The sequence below is a fragment of the Paramisgurnus dabryanus genome, chromosome 7 (assembly GCF_030506205.2).
Source record: "Paramisgurnus dabryanus chromosome 7, PD_genome_1.1, whole genome shotgun sequence".
Lineage (NCBI taxonomy): Eukaryota > Metazoa > Chordata > Actinopteri > Cypriniformes > Cobitidae > Paramisgurnus > Paramisgurnus dabryanus.
The window spans coordinates 26771868-26789796 of NC_133343.1; the positions used below are offsets into that span (position 1 = coordinate 26771868).

Here is a 17929-nt window from a genome sequence, read left to right on the forward strand (position 1 = left end):
AGTGCGTGTAATGCACGCAGCGCTTACAAGTTCAATGTGGCAATCCAGTCCATTTAACAATCATACAGTAGCTTATAAAGGGTTTTGTTGTAAAAAGAAATGCCAATCTTAGACATTTGTTATTTTCAATAAGGTATTTGTTCCAGATTTCAGTTAAGCCACTAGTCCATAAACAAACAGCGACCAGAAGTTAAGTTCCATCCAAATGCGTAACCGCGACAACGCACGTGCGTACGGTAAAAGTGTTTCATATCTTTGAAGGCAGCAAAATTAAAGCAGTATTCTTAAATCCCAGAATGCATTGCACCAATACTTCAATAAGAATAAAACACAGCAAACTCTCAAATATTGCATAAAATATCGATTTTTTTAGGAAGATGTTTTGAGAAATGTTTGTAACCAAACAGTTCGTGGACCCCATTTACTTCCATTGTATTCTTTTTTCCTACTATGGAAGCCAATGAGGTCCACGAACGGTTTTGTTACAAACATTCCTCAAAATACCTTCCTTCATATTCATCATGAGTGAGTAAATGATGACAGATTTTTCATTTTTGGGTGAACTATCCCTTTAAACTTTTATTATTAATTCACTGTTTTATTTAAATCTGTAGCTTTTGCCTCTTTATTGCCATCTCTGTTTAAAACATAAAATTGCATGTAGAACTCAAATTTGAAGTCAGATAATTGTTAACACATTACAAATGTTAGAAACGTATTGCTGAAATGTATGTTTTTGTATGTTAGGCTAATAATACAATAGGTAATACTATACAATAAAGTTGTATTTGTTAACATTAGCAATATTTTTAGAGCTTTTATATTGTACTATTTATGTTCTTTTTAGCATTTATTAAAATATTTTTAAAATCAAAAGTTATAACTAGTTAATGCACAATTAACTAACATTAACACCTGCATTGGAAAAACATAAATTAAATGAAAAACATGAAAACTTATTGTTATATGGTAACAAATGCAACCTATTGTGTTTCCATAAAGTTTGAAATAAAATTACAAAATAATGCATAAAATATCGATTTTTTTTAGGAAGATGTTTTGAGAAATGTTTGTAACCAAACAGTTCGTGGACCCCATTTACTTCCATTGTATTCTTTTTTCCTACTATGGAAGCCAATGAGGTCCACGAACGGTTTTGTTACAAACATTCCTACACAATACCTTCCTTCATATTCATCATGAGTGAGTAAATGATGACAGATTTTTCATTTTTGGGTGAACTATCCCTTTAAACTTTTATTATTAATTCACTGTTTTATTTAAATCTGTAGCTTTTGCCTCTCTTTTGCCATCTCTGTTTAAAACATAAAATTGCATGTAGAACTCAAATTTGAAGTCAGACAATTGTTAACACATTACAAATGTTAGAAACATATTGCTGAAACACATAACAAACTGTGAATTATGTAGTACTGAATTGTGGAGTTACACCGTTAAGTTCCACATTTCTGTTTTCAGGATAATTTGGGCGGGGCTAAAATGTTGGCTCGCCGATGACGCACTGGAGCCAGCGAACACAATCGCAAGCTTCCATTCAGGTTGTAGCAGTATTTGAAAGTTAAGAGAGTTGGCTGATTTCCTTCGAGTGGGCGTGGCTTCAGTGCCGACAGCGGACACGCCCCCAGAGTTTGAGAGCAGCGTATTCTTCTAAGAATTTGATCATTTACTTTGCCAAATTTGAACGATGAGAAAAAATGTTGAGTGGTTAAAAACATATTTTTGTGTGGTGTGACAAACTGAGAACATATTTAATATCTGACTTTACATGGACATTAAATGATTATTATAAGTGTATGATCGTAAAACACTGTTTTGAACAGTGAATGGTTTGTGTATTTCAAGTTCAATAAATTATTTTTGTTTATTTTTAACCACAAAAAGTGACAAATTGCAGCTTTAATTTTTTTAGTACCAAATAAATTTGATTTATAATAGACATTTCTGTCATGTGTCATCCACCATATTCTAAACCCAGTTCACTGGGTTTAAAACAGAACTGTTGTTGAATATTGTCAAAAATAATATAACCGTGCATGCGGTCTCCATCCTTATTGACTGAGAAAATAAGGCCACTCACAGTGAAGTAGAAGACTTCCGTCTCCTGCTGATTGGCTCTCCTCTTAGCGATGTTTAACTTGCTCATATAGCTCTCGGAAGCAACAGATTTAATGGACTCTGTGGATCGGCTGTGCTGGAAGGCGTCTGACACATCAAAGTCCTCCACTGTCAGCATGTCTTGTAAGGTCTGCATGGTGGCATCCAGGGTCTTGCGTACCTAATTAAAACACAGCGGGGACTCGATGAGCCGAGAAAGAGGCCAGTATGAACTTTGGACTATAAGTTATGCTTAACTTTCTGGAAGTTTGACTGTGAAATACTTCAAAAGAGGAAGTAGTTTCAGTATACAGATTTAATTGAAGTTTTCCCATTTAGTTAATTTCAGCATTTTTACATATTTAAAACCACAATTTATTAAGTGAATTTAACCCCAAGAATACTGAGAGACGTAATTACACAAGAAAAAAGCTTCATGTCTGCAATAACAGGTAGGCTATGTGCGATTTTTTTTATATCTACACCCACAGTAAATGTGTTGCTGCTTATCTACGTCATTTAAAACAAGATTCCTGGAATGTTTATGCTGGTAAAGACTTCAAACCTCATAAGTGAGCAACAACCCAGATAAAACAAACCACACATGTGCAGACTGGAAGATGTGAATCTATTCCCATCTATTTAAAAAAAAATCACAGATACCACAATTGTGACCTTCGAGCTTCAATGTTGTACATCACTCTGAAACTTCTTAAACCTCTAATCTGAAGCTATCCCTGATGATCTGTTCATGGTCTGATTCAATTCGACCCTGGGTTCAAAGATCACTCACGGCAATGTGAAAATGAGGATGGTATGAATGCTATAGGGACCAGTGTGTAAATTGGCCCCGGGGCTCGAGCTTCACAGCACACAAATTAATGTGGCACATTTCCTCCATGACACAAAATCATCCATTACAAGCTGGTTATGAGAGACAAAATGATAAGGGCAAGATGAAGCCATCAATACACAGACGGGAGCTATTATAAAATCCATTAGCACCTGCATACAAAAAATTACCCTGACCAAAAACCAAACATGGAGATAACTGTTTCATCCCAGAAGAAACACCATTAACAGATGAAAATATATATTAAAAAAAACACTTGCAGTTCCTAGGAAATGCACACTAAGTTGCAATAAGTCTGATTTCCAGGCTGAAGTATTCTCTGGAGTGGTTTAAAAGCAGCAGAGGAAAATGTATGAAGGAAACCTAAGGGCTCTATGAGGGCTAAAGACTCTCTGCAGTGTTGTGACTTACACTAGACAAGTTGATGGACTATATACCTTCCCAATGTGTAAATAATGCTGTATAGTTTCTAAAGTATTTGTAAACCCTGCCTGTGAAATCCAGGGTAAAGTCTCAATGTATTTATGAGATTAGGAGCATCAAAATTTTATTTAATTTTAATTTCAAATTTTGGCATGGCCTTAATCAATATTACGCATATCAAGGTTATATTTTTAAAGAATATTTTTACATTATGAAGGATGATTTTATAACAGTAAATCACTAAAAATTACTGTAGCTTAGTTTTCACAGGCAATGAAATAGTCCTACAATTTTTGAGAACCTTACTTTAGTGTTTAAATTCAACATGATATGTCATTTAACAAACTATTTTACTTTTAGAATCTGACACATTTTTAGGTCAAATTATATTTAATATAAAACATGAACAGGTCTTTCAAATATTAATGATTATGAGCCATATGTGACCATGGACCACAAAACATAAGTCAAAAAAATAGACTTAAAAAAAATATGGATGTAGTGTCCGTGACGTCAACCATAGGTTTGTGAAGAGCATTTTTGAAGCTTACAGTAGGAGGTGCATGCCGTCACTTTTGTGAGTTACATATTCGTTCAGGGTTACATAGTGTACATATTTTTTAATCACATTGTAAATCTATGTATGGTATACTGTCCATGTCCAGAAAGGTAATAAAAACATCATCAAAGTAGCCCATGTGACATCAGTGGGTTACTCAGAATTTGTTGAGGCATCAATAAAAAAATTTGGTCCGAAAATAACAAAAATTTATTCAGCATTGTCTTCTCTTCCGCGTCTGTTGCCAATGTGTGTGCACAGTGACGCTGATGACGTACAACGCTGCTGAGATGTTATCCTCAGACATGTTTGCAAAGATTTTTTTTAAATGTACAACGTGCGTCTCCCTCAGCCTGTAAACGAAGCTCGGATGCAAAAATAGCTGGGGCGCACCAGATAACACGTCAGCAATGTCGTACTTCAGCAGCGTCACTGCAGACCCGGAAGAGATGAAAAAGTTGAATAAAGTCGTAATTTTTTGGACCAAAATGTATTTTCAATGCTTCAACAAATTCTTACTGACCCATCGATGTCACATGTTCTACTTTGATTATGTTTTTATTACCTTTTTGGACATGGACAGTATACCGTACATAGATTTTCAATGGAGGGTCAGAAAGCTCTCAGACTCAATCTAAAACATCTTAAACTGTGTTTCCAAAGATGAATGGAGGTCTTAAGAGTTTGGAACGACATGAGGTTGAGTTATTAATGACATTATTTTCATTTTTGGGTGAACAATCCGTTTAAGTCCTTTCCGTGTTGGTTTCACGCGAGTGATCAAAAGAGTTCCCCTTGGCTTTTATCTGACATGACACTGTAAATCAACCCTTATCCTTAAGTACCCTTAATTTAACATTTACATCTATGTCTTTGTAAGATACGTTAATCCAAAGCAATTTACAGTGAATTACAAGCCGTACATTTTATCTCCATGTGTGTTCACTGGTATTGAACCATGACTTCTTTGGGTGCTACAGCAATACTTTACCAATTAACCTACATGAATTTTTCCTTGCTAACCACTGCACATCTGTGATAATTGTAAGGTAGCGCTCACCTCTTCATTTTCGATCTTGAGCGTGGCCAGGCGCGACTGCAGCTGGTGGTAACGCATCAGTAGCTCCGTCTGCACTGGCTGTTGGGCACTCACCTGGCACACCTGAGACATAAAATGCACATTGTTGCTTTCTTATGATCTATATCAGGTATCTGCAGTCGTACTGTATGTGAATGACATTATTTCTACTTGTTGGATGATATTTGAGATGAAGTTTAATACCTCATCTCCCATGTGCGGCAGGAACTCAAAGCGCATCGGCGGGCAAAAGACCTGATTGTACATATCCATGATCTTGTGCTTATCGCTGCGAGGGTCCAGGTTGTCCACAGCATTCTCAATGACGTCCAGACCCTCATGACGGGAGGTCTCCAGGTTATACTCAGCAGATAGGTACGTCCTAAACGTGCGTGCCAAGCTAGCATGATAACCGAGGTCGCAGCACTGTTGAAAGCAGAAGTAAAATAATGAGGACAGGAAAGATGCAACTCACAGGCGAACCTGTCTGACATTTAGATAAACACAATAAAATTTTTCTTTCTGTCAAGCATTGTATAAATGAAACTTTTCTGGAAAACGTTTCCATGGTGATGCCTATTTTTAGCCGTCACGAGATTTCACATTCTGTCAGGGCAAAGTGTAAGACAGGTAAAGTCTCCTGAGCGTGAATGTAATGTCATTATATTGACATCATCTAAATGAGTGGATATGAACCTGCTGAGAATCGAGATCTTCAATATCTATAATTAGAAAAAAAAGCACAGTGGGATATCTTAGCTAATTAGTTTAACTGCGCAACAAATGTCCAACTAACCTCTTTTAGCGACGTGAAACAAGTGCAAATTTGCTAGATGGAAACTTAAAACCTTCATGAACCATTAAGATGTGCCAGCTGTCTCTCTATTACACTGTACACCTCTATAATAAGCTTGGAAAGGTTTTGGGTATAAAACAATAGACATTATGAACTGTTGATATTTTAAAGCAAACCAGTCCATGAGGTTACATTATAGTTTGTTCAGATCAGCATATTGCTTCTAGGTATCAGCAGAAAGATGAAGCCCTACTGGGTTGTAAATATTCTGTATTATTTTATAGAGAAGCATGGAGCTTAAATGCTCTCCGTTGACTTCATAAACCTGTAAAATCTTTTTAAAAATATATTATTAAGGATATGTGTAAGCCTTAGAAATTTCACCCTAATATAGAAAGAGGAGAAAGCTAAATCGCACCACAATGATACACAGTAATGGCAAAAGACCATACTTGTATATACAGTACACAGTAATAACTAAACAAATGCAAATGGGAATCTGACTAATTTACTCAAATGAAATTTGCTTAAATGGGGACATTTCACAAGACTTTTTAAAGATGTCAAATAAATATTTGGTGTCCCCAGAGTACGTATGTAAAGTTCTAGCACAAAATACCATATAGATAATTTATTATAGGATGTTAAAATTGCCACTTTGTAGGTGTCATTTTGGGTGTGCCCTTTAAAATGCAAATTAGGTGATCTCTGCAGTAAATGGCAGTGCAGTGGTTGGATAGTGCAGATTAAGAGGCGGTATTATCTTCTGACATCACAAGGGAAGACACATTTCAATGACCTATCTTTTCAAATGCTTGCAGAGAATGGTTTACCAAAACTAAGTTACTGGGTTGACCTTTGTTTTACATTTTTTAGGTTGAATGTAGCATTGGGGACCCAATTATAGCACCTAAACATGAAAAAAGTCGGATTTTCATGATATGTCTCCTTTAAAACACTGTGCATACGTTTCTCAAACCTGTGTGTTTTCCAGCAGTAGCATGGGTGGTCACATTTTTTGGACTGGCAGGCAAAACCCAACATTTTATGGTACAAGGTAACCTGGCATCCTAATAACAGAGCAGGCCACAAGTACCACATTAATTTCTATATAAACAATGGTGGCTATACAAGTTCTGTAAGTTTGGATTTGGAGGTTTATCCTATTAGCGGTTTTAAAGACAACCTAACTGAAAACCAGTTAACCTGTTTTGATTTCACAACTAAATGATTCAAATCTTTTTTAGCTGAAATGTATTTGAACAAGGTGAAGTAGCAGCAGTTAGTCAACTTAGATTGATGCTGGTGGTTTACTTACGCAATGAGGTATGAGTGGTTAGGTATAAGCACATTGTTATTTAATCACTGTTCATATAGTCTGTGACATGCAACTGTAACATGACATTGTTGTTATGCAATGAAAATAGTGAATAGTGCATAGTGAAACATACCTTTGCTAAAATGTTATCTATTGTACAATGGCATTTACTTTCTGTTTTTGCTTTTAACAGGAAATACATGCTTGTATGCGTTTTGTCAATATGACACAGGATATCACAGTGTACTGATGGACAGCAATGTGGCACACTTTGCATCTATCAGCAAAAACCACAGAGGTCTGACTTTTACAGCTTAGAGTAAAAGTGTTGAAAGTATGCAACACCACTCTTGCTTACACACACATACATGACTATCACCACTGTTACCCTACCTTGATTTGAAAGTTTGATACAGCCCCGTGGTATAATAATAGAAATATAATGCATACCCGAGGTGATGATGCGGCCACGACGCATATGGTCACTGTAATGCGGTCAAGAGAGCTGCCTGGAACTAAGTTCCCAGAAAATAATTGCACAACATGCAAACGTTCATCAGCCAATCAGATTCAAGCATTCAACGGACCCGTAGTATAATTCAAAATAATGCACACCCGCTGTGTGCATTATTCGCTATTATTTCTTACGCAATGTGGAAAAACTGCATAAAAAAAGAACGTCTCGGTTACGGATGTAACCCTCGTTCCCTGAAGGAGGGAACGGAGACGTCACGTCGTGACCGACGAATTGGGAACTCGCTTAGAGAGACCAATCTGCTTCGTTTACTACAAAAACGCCAATGAACTTGGCATTGAGATATTTGCATAATGCTGGCGCCGCCCCGCCAGGTGCCTTTATAAGCAGCAGGTGCAAATAGGGAAATTAGCTTCTTTTCGCTGAGAAAGCCGGGAAAATGAGACCGGCCGATAAACAGCAGGGGGCAGCCCTGTGGCGACGGGACGTGACGTCTCCGTTCCCTCCTTCAGGGAACGAGGGTTACATCCGTAACCGAGACGTTCCCTTTCAGTCGGTCACTACGACGTCACGTCGTGACCGACGAATTGGGAATCCCTACCAAAACGCCACTGAGGGCTGACCTCTTCCAGTGTCTGCGTAAAGCCCTCCGGTTCCACTTAAGGAGGAGGAGATAGGTTTTAGGGCAGAAGGCCGGGCACTAGATGTTCCTTTAACCCCACAGAAGTGCCAGCGACTGGGAAGCGCCCTACCTGAGCGGGATAGGAACGCTGCGGAAGCCACCACCCGTCTTAAGGGCTAATGGTGGGCGAAAGTCAACTGTAGTTGAGGAATAAAGACAGCCGTGGCTGTGTAAGCAAAGCAGTGCTCTGCTAAGGGAAACGTGGGCTGGTAGGATTAACCCCACGGAAAAATACTCACAAAGGAACCCGGTGGGACACAATGTGGAGCCCGAGCCAGACACGTAGGTTCGCGAGGATACAGCTAGTGAAAGGCTGACAGCCAATGCTCCGCAACAAAGGCTGCCAAGGCAGCGGAGGAAGAACAATTCAAACCATTACGCATTTTTGTTCTGAAGGCCTTCCATACTGACACAGTTATGAAGCATCAGTTGGAGGCTGCAAGCCGACCTGCGAGACTGTTCTCCGTGCTCCCCCTGGTGAGGAAAGAACACGAGAGGATACAGGCTCAATACGAACACTGTAAAATCTAGTGAACGTATTAGGTGTCGCCCAACCAGCAGCTCTACAGATGTCTGTTAGCGAGGAACCACGAGCTAAAGCCCAAGATGAGGCAACACTCCGTGTGGAGTGCGCTCTCAAATTAAAGGGGCAAGGAATACCCTGAAGATTATAAGCCAGGGCGATAGTATCAACTATCCAATGAGACATCCTCTGCTTAGTGACAGCTTTCCCTTTCTGCTGGCCACCATAACAAACAAAGAGCTGGTCTGAGGTCCTGAGGCTTTGCGTGCGATCCACGTAGAGTCGCAGTGCGCGTACGGGGCACAACAAAGCCATGGTTGGGTCTGCGTCCTCCGGGGGCAGCGCTTGCAAGCTCACCACCTATCTCTGAAGGGAGTGGTGGGAACTTTGGGCACGTAGCCTGGTCTGGGTCTCAGTGAGACAGCAGGACCAAACTAAAAGCACGAATCGTCAACAGAGAATGCATGTAAATCCCCTACTCTCTTCATGGAGGCCAATGCTATCAGGGTCAGAGTTTTCATTGATAAAAACATCAGACTCGTAGACTGCAAAGGCTCAAAAGGGAGACCTGAAGGCTTCAGCACCATGGACAGGTCTCAGGAGGAAAGAGGGAGGGCGCGAGGGGTTTAGCCTGCGAGCGCCTCTTAAAATGTAATAATTAAATCATGCTGGCCAACTGATCTGCCGTTGATAAGAGAGTGATGAGCAGAAATAGCGGCGATATCAACTTTAATGGCGGAGGGACAGCCTACCATCTAACCTATGTTAAAGATATAAAAGCACAATGTTAATGGGCATTCTCTGGGGTCCTCGCGTTGCGAAGAGCACCGGGTGACGAAAAAGGTTTTTTTAAGCGCGTAAGCCCGTCTTGTGGACAGTGCTCGAACCGCGTCGATGGTGTTAGATACCGCTTGCGATAAATCACCTAAACCTTACGCGCGCTCAACGACCATACATGGAAATCCCACAGGTCGGGGCGCGGGTGCCATAATGTGCCCCTTCCTTGAGAAAGAAAGTCTTTCCTCAGGGGAAATCGTCAGGGAGGGGCTGTCGCGAGGAGCATTTAACTCTGAAAACCAATTCCTGGTAGTCCAGTACGGGGCGACTAATAAAAGGCTCTCCTCGTCCTGCCTGACTTTGCACAGTGTCTGCGCAATAAAGCTCACTGGAAGGAATGCGTATTTACGCACCCCCCGCGGCCAGCTGTGTGCCAACGCATCCACGCCGAGGCTGCCCTCGGTTAGTGAATAAAATAGGCGACAGTGGGTATCGTCCGGCGACGCAAACAGATCTATCTACGCACAACCGAACTTCTTCCAAATTAGCTGGACCGTCTGGAGGTGGAGTCGCCATTCGCCGGGGGCGCAGCTCGGGAAGCGCGTCTGCCGCTGTATTGAGCGAACCCGGGATGTAAATGGCACGAAGGGACCTCAGATGCTTCTGACTCCAAAGGAGGAGATGACGAGCGAGATGCGACAGGTGACGAGAGCGCAAAACCGCCTTAACGGTAAATAACGCAACAGTCGCAATGTTATTGGTGTCGGCTAATACATCCTTCCCTCGCTTCTCCATAGCGGAGCGTACAAGTCCCAGATATACAGCGCACCGCTCGCGGCAGTTGGGGTGCTATGCACACCCCTGAGACTGCAAGCCCGTCATACGTGGCTGATCATCCCGTGCTGAGGGCATTGCAATATACAGAATGCCAGGAGACCCCTCAGGGGCATATGCTCTATCGGAAATGCCGGGTCTACCACGGGGAAAAATGAAATGACACGCAGGTGCAATGTTTACACGGTGTATGTCGGTGTGCCACGCTCTCCTCGAGACTCGATCGTAAGCCAACGCTGAAGCGGTCTCATATGAAGCAGCTCGGGCGGAGTCACAGCCGCAGCATGCTGTCATATGTCCAGGAGCTTCTGAAATTGTTTCAGAGGGACCGCGTACTTCCCTCGAATTAAACCGAGGCAAGTCAGAACTGACTGGTTGCGCGCTCTTGTTAAACACGCCAATTAGTCGATCGAGTCCTATTTCCATACTGAGAAAAAGGATCCTCTGCACGGGGCAAAGTTGCTCTTTCCCAGTCGACCTGAAGACTAAAACGAGCGAGATGCCGAAGCATTAACTCTCTGTGTTCGCGCACGTCTGCCAAGAACGGGCTATTATAAGTCGACGTACATAAAAGCAGAATGCGAACAACGCTCTCTCTCTGATATTTTAATGCCGTGACTACATGGAGACACGGAGAGAGAGAGACAGCTCGAACGGTGTACTTAGTATTAATATGCCCACCCCAGGACGCAGAGCGAAAAAAACGGTCTAAAGCGAGGGGAGATGGACACATAAAGTACACGTCTTACAGGTCTAAGGCTGCAAACCGATCTGAATATTGAAATACGAGCCTCGGCGTTATCATCCAAAAAGAACACCTTCGTAGAGCCGGTGCGTAAATCAAATCGATCGTAACCCACCGCGTATTTTGGGTACTATGAGATAAAGGCTGGAAAAACCCTATCATCATCATCATCATCATCTCGGTAAGAGGGACCGGCTCGAACATCCTTCGCCAACAGGATATCGACTTTTGCACGCAGTACATGTGCATCGGACGCTTTCACCACAGTGAAACGAAAGCCCGAATTTTGGGGAGTGCCGGATTCGTAACCGAGGCGGATCGTGCGTAAAACCCAACGAAACGGGCTGGGAACTGAAGCCAAGCACCCAGGCACCGTACGAGGAGAAATAACGACACTACCGAAGTACCCGCGGTGGGGCAGCGAAGCGAGACAGGTGGGACTGCCGGTGCGTCTGCTGAGACAGCATAAACATCTACAGTATGTGTGTGTGACACTGACCTGAGCCCGCTGAGGGTAACGGTCGTCTGGTCTCCTCTACGGAGAGCGCAGACTCCGATGAGGGTGCTGGTGGTCCGGTCTCCTCAGCGGAGCGCTCGGACTCCTCAGGTCACCCGCTGGCGATAGAGGAGAGGTAGGGGAGCTGGTGTGAACCCGCTCACGGCTCTCTCGATCCTCCGGAGACCTAGAGAGGGAAGAGGAATGCACTCTTATGTGTGGTTAAGTGGGTACCGGCCGAACAGCCGGTGGAACATATGCAAACCAAGGATTTTCCACCCGACCCTCTATCGGGGGAAGGAGCTCCATCTCCTGAAGAGTGATCCTCTGCCAATCCGGGTCGCCCTTCACTGGCCACTTAAACTCCCGAATTTCACGGGAAGCGGCTAAGCGGGCGGGGCGAGCTGCTGACGACCGGTTCCCCTGCGCTGCCGAGATGGGGTCCGAGGAGGGGAACGGAGGTGGTCGCCGCAGGACGCCGACGGCGAGAGGCAGACTGAGGAGCCGGCGTGGTGGACCAAGGGCAGCTCTCTTCCGCCAGGGCATGACCTAGGAGATCGCCTCAGTCTGCGCAGGGGAGCTGTCCGACTCCCCTGGCTCGCCGAAGAGGCCGGTCTGTGAGACAGGAGCATTCAAGTTGTTCTCGTCTGCGTCCGTCATGTCAGCCAGACACAGCCAAAGGTGGCGATCTTGAACCACTGTGGTGGACATCGCACGACTGAAGGTCGCGGGCTCCCTCGTAAATCCTTGGTGAGCCTGCAGCAACGTTATTGCGTGCAGGGCCGAAGCCGCCTCTCCGGCATGCCTGATGGGCAGCGTCCGTAACCGGACGACTGTCTACAAACACGGGAGGAAAGGGTTGGGTGGTCCCTCCAGGAACGCATCCCGCTCCACTGAAGGGGTCCCCGCCCTTAGCGGCTCCGTTGGTGAGGGAGGTGAGGGGTGAAGCTGAACGGCCGGACGGCCGCAAATCACGTCAGCTCTTCGTGCCGCGGGAAAGAAAGGCACAGGAGGAGAGGACCGAGAGGCCCGAGCAGCTCCGAAGTACCAATCATGTGGGCGGGACGGTTCGGGCGGAGAGGGGTTAACCTTTCCAACTCTACCGTCTCCGCCGCTCGCGGGCACGGCCGCCATCTCCGGAACGACTCTGCCTCGGAGGAAAAATGGACACCCCTCTGATGCTGCAGAAGTGACGGGACCAGAAGGAGGTCCAATGGATTCGGCAGACATCGTAGAACACGACTCTGCAGTCTCCACCGGAGCCTCAACCGGCTGAGGATGAGAAGGCCGGTAGGTGGAGGACGCATCCTCCGTCCTACTCAGCGTAGTGACGCGAAGGGCGCCCTGCGAGCGCTTGACAGCCGCACCATGGCGGCGTCAGCACTGCAAAGGCGCGGACAGCGTTCCCGTAGAAACGACAGTCGTCTCCGCAATCCAAGAGGGTTATGCTCTCACAGAGAGAACAGAAACTCTCCACGAACGCAGCCCCGGAGTGCTCGATGCCTGAGCACGAAGACAGCGCTCGTGACCGTCACTGGAACCCTTATACTTCTCGCATCCAAGATCGCACGGGCGAAAAGCTATCCTGAAAAGGACGCTGATCTCCGCATATACGAGAGAGTGGCTGCCTTTAAAAAGACACAGAGCTCTCACGTATCACTCTTTTAGGGAAATCACTCTTTAGGTGCTCAGCTGATGATGCGCACAGGGAAGGCAACGCACACACTAAACTCAAAACAAAAAAGATGCAGAGCCGTGGAATACTGCGAGCGTCCGCTGTGTTAGTACTGCTTGTCAATCAACTTCAGCAACCGTTCCCAGAAGAGCAGAGAGTAGCTTCACAGTAGCAGATAAAGCCGGCTTTCGAAGCGAAAAAGCTAATTTCCCTATTTGCACCTGCTGCTTATAAAGGCACCTGGCGGGGCGGCGCCAGCATTATGCAAATATCTCAATGCCAAGTTCATTGGCGTTTTTGTAGTAAACGAAGCAGATTGGTCTCTCTAAGCGAGTTCCCAATTCGTCGGTCACGACGTGACGTCGTAGTGACCGACTGAAAGGGAACAAGCAGTGTACCAAAACTTTGACTGGTAGTGTATATAAAACACTTTTTTACACAAATAGTTCATTGTTGTGGCCTGTAACATCTTGTAATACTGTACATGACAATGGCTATTTTTTCATCCACCTATTTTTATGTGCATTTTGGAGATAAAAATGTTGGATGAAAATGCCAAGATGCGCATAAATTTTAAAAATGTGCATAAAAAAAGTATGCACATAATAGAGTCGAATAAATTTCTAATCTGATAAGAAAACATGCGTATGAACTAACAAACAAATAAATAAAAAGTCATGTGACTTTGCGTGTTGGACGGCATAACTAAAATGCGGTTTGAAGTTGTGAAATTAACAGGTAAACACTTTTATCTCAATTAGTTCGGTAATATTACTTTACAGGACTGTCTATTACTTGACTGCAGTGGCGGCTCGTGACTGCTCATCCGAGGGGGGCAAATTCAAAATAAGTGTTCGGAGTGTCATGTGTGTTGCTTGCATTTTCAAAATATGTGTTTGTTGCGTTGTGTAAACCACGTGCTTGACGTGTTTTGTCAAAATAAGTGCCTGCTGCACACGTGTCAAAACCGCTTATGATAAAAGAGATGCTCACGTTCACAAAATACACACAAGACACTCCCTTAAAAGTAAACTCTAATTAAGTATGAGATTATGCGAGTATCTGACAATGTGAGCGTCTCTTTTATCATAAACCCTTTAGACGCGTCTGCAGCAGGCACTTATTTTGACAAGTCACGTGATGCACACAGGATCTCTCGATGCGCAGAACACATATTTTGAAAAAAGGAACCACACACACGACGGGCTTATGTGCATAAGTTTAATACACAACTTTGGATAGAAATATTGTCCTGCGTGAGTTTGCGTCTATTCGCATCTTTGCATTGACTTTGTAAGTAATCTACTCACACAAAACGATGAATTTGCGTTTTGTGTGTAAGCCCCATAGGAACTCAATAACCTCACAAATTTCTTCTTTCAAGTTTAGGAAATATATATTTCAAACTGTGCTCTATTGGCTGATTTGTTAAAGTTCAAAGTCAGCAATCAAAACTTAAATATTGTAGTATAAACTGAAACTATGCTAGTATCCTATACACATGAATTTAGCAGTTTTACAGTATATTCTTACTCTACGACAACTATTGTTGTCTAGCTGTTAAGTCTAGTGGATCTCATGTTTTCATGAGCAATAACATGTTTCCACTGAGATGGTTTATGCGCAGTTAAGATGGCTAATTAAACCTTCATCTTTTAGATCTGACAGAAATCATTCTACGTGGCAGAATAATAGTCTTATAATCTTTGTGATGCTGAATGAAGCTGTAAACTAGATTAAATGACATTAATGGAGATTATGAAAATATAACTTAATGAAAAATAAATCAATAAAAAAGCAAATACCAGGGGAAGAAAAATTAAATCATAGTAACGTCAAATTACAATTCACCAACAAATACACTCTCGTAAATACAAAGCAAACATTATGAGAACGCAACCATGAAAAAACATTTTAGCACAGGGACAATTTACCCACAATGCAAAGAGAAACAGATGGAGTTGAGCCCTCGTCAGTTCCACTGCGTTAAGCCAACGCATTTAAATCCCAGCTGATAGACACAAACACGTTTCATTGTGCATACTCACATCAATCATATCCGAAACGTCGTGGATGTAATATTTCGCCACAACGGCGTTGGTGGCTGCCAGGTTCAATAAATAGTCATTACGGGCTTTTGTGCATTTCAGCTTGTTCTCCGAGTACTTGGCTTGCCTCTAAAAAAAAAATGGAAACAAATAGAAGAAATTACAAACAGGAAAGAAACGAGGCATGCTGCGAAGCTGTCACGAAGGCAGTTCCACACTTAATGAATTAAAGGGACACTCCACTTTTTTTAGCCAAAAATTGTTATTTTCCAGCCCCCCTAGAGTTACACAATTGCTTTTTAACGTTTTGGAATCCATTCAGCCAATCTCTGGGTCTGGCAGTACCACTTTTAGCATAGCTTAGCATAATCTGTTGAACTTGATTAGACCATTAGCATCATGCTAAAAAATAACCAAAGAGTTTCGATATTTTTCTTATTTAAAACTTGACTCTTCTGTAGTTACATTGTGTACTAAGACAACGGAAAATTTAAAGTTGTGATTTTCTAGGCAGATATTGCTAGGAACTATACTCTCATTCTGACGTAATAATCAAAGACTTTGCTGCTGTAACAGGGCTGCAGGAGGCGCAATGATATTACGGAGTGCCCGAAAATACCCCCTGTTATTGAAAGTTACCAAGGGCACTATTTTCAGGCATTCCGTAATATCATTGCGCATTTGTTATCATATCGAAACTCTTTGGTCATTTTTGAGCGCAATGCTAATGGTCTAATCAGATTTAATGGATTATGCTAAGCTATGCTAAAAGTGGTACTGCCAGACCCGGAGATCGGCTGAATGGATTCCAAAACAGTAAAAATAAAGTTTACTCTAGGGGAGCTGGAAAATGAGCATATTTAAAAAAAAAACAGAGTGTCCTTTAAGTCCCTGAGCATGAATATTTTATATTTAATAGACTCAAAAAACATGGTTCCTAAATAGCCCGAAAAGCTTGCAATCATAGGGAACCATTTTAAGTGCTATATAGCGCCTATAAAGAACCATAATGGGGGTGATATAGCACCACTATAGCACCAGATATGGTTTTATATAGCACAATAGGGTTCTACACAGGTACTTCATGGCACTTAAAATGGTTATGATTACGAGCCAGTGAACCACTTTTTTTGCTATTTAGCACCGTTTGTTTTTAGAGTGCGATTTTGGTAATATAAACACAACATACAGACTGGGTCTCATCTACTCATAAGCTCCAGATGGATCCTGATGAATTTTTCATCAAAACACAGGAATGCTCAAAGCAGACAGCTGCTAAGTACCATTAATAACACGACCCAGCTGACTGCTACTTAATGCTATTGACTAAACAAAATACATAAAGAAATAACAAACAGAAGTGATTACTGATCAAATGAGTCATTGTTACATAAGTCAAGTTATGAATGCATGTGTGATGTGAACATTATGTAATGTATATAATTTATAACATTTGATAGGCACTTTTATACAAATTGATCTACATGTACAGTGGGGAAAATAAGTATTTGAGTATGAAGGGGATTTCTAAGTGAGCTATTGACACAAAATTTCCACCAGATGTAGCCATCAAGGCAAATATTGAAATCATACAAAGAAATCAGAACATTTAAGTATACAAGTTGAGTCATAATAAATAAAGTGAAATGACAGGTCATATTAAATGCATGCACACATGCCTGGATATCAAACTGTATAATAGTAACTGATATAATAGTTCATAAAGGTTATTAAGGTTGCCTGCAGGTGTATTAATATGACGGTAACCTGCAAATTCAGGTCATGGTGCAGACACACACACACACACTCTCACACACACACACACAGAGCATCCATGACTACAACGGTTATAAATAGTGTGAGGCTGAGTGGCTTTCATGCCAACATCTCTACGCATTGCAGCCTGAAAACGGGGATGGGATGATGGGGGAAGAGAGAGAGAGAGAGAGAGAGAGACAGAGAGAGACAGAGACAGACCGATAGCTGGCAAGCAATGAAAACTGTTATGATAAACAATTCATTTATATGCATTTATACATATTTTGTACTGTATAATGGAGCAGTCAGTATAAATTATTGTTCTACCACAGCTCTTGATAAGAATAAGCATGAATTAGGGCATTTATTTCTGAAGTCACTGACCTGAAATGTTGAATCTGGTGTGTGTGAGTAGCCAGCCACTCAGACTCGGGGCTGTCTATGGTCTCACTGACCTTATTGTTCATTCTTACATAAAGCTCAGCCCACACTCATTTTTATAAACCATCAGGTTCAATCAAACTTTACTGCTTCTGCATGACTTTAATGCTCTTAAACTCATAATTAGATTATGAGACTTAAGCCTGGATTGTCAATTTGTTTGGTATATTGGTAGATGTTATGTCTATCAGAGTCTTGCAAACAGACATCCGCATTTGGCCCTTGCATTGGCCATGATGATGGGAATGAACTTCGAAGTCATGAAGTGACAGACAGCACATAAAACCCTGACTGATCCTGTACTGTAAACAGACAGGGTCCTAATCCTCCTCA

The 17929-nt window shown here is 42.4% G+C and overlaps 1 protein-coding gene across 2 annotated transcripts in view; it reads right to left on the reverse strand.

Annotated features, from left to right (window-relative positions):
* srgap3 (SLIT-ROBO Rho GTPase activating protein 3) overlaps window positions 1–17929 on the reverse strand; it is a 121921-nt gene that overhangs the window by 45688 nt on the left and 58304 nt on the right. For both annotated transcript variants that reach the window (XM_065279859.2, XM_065279858.2), the window contains exons 6-9: window positions 15398–15526; window positions 5233–5454; window positions 5011–5112; window positions 2099–2296 (exon numbers count right to left, since the gene is read on the reverse strand). In XM_065279859.2, the coding sequence (XP_065135931.2) occupies window positions 2099–2296; window positions 5011–5112; window positions 5233–5454; window positions 15398–15526 (651 nt within the window). The remainder of the gene's footprint in view (window positions 1–2098; window positions 2297–5010; window positions 5113–5232; window positions 5455–15397; window positions 15527–17929) is intronic.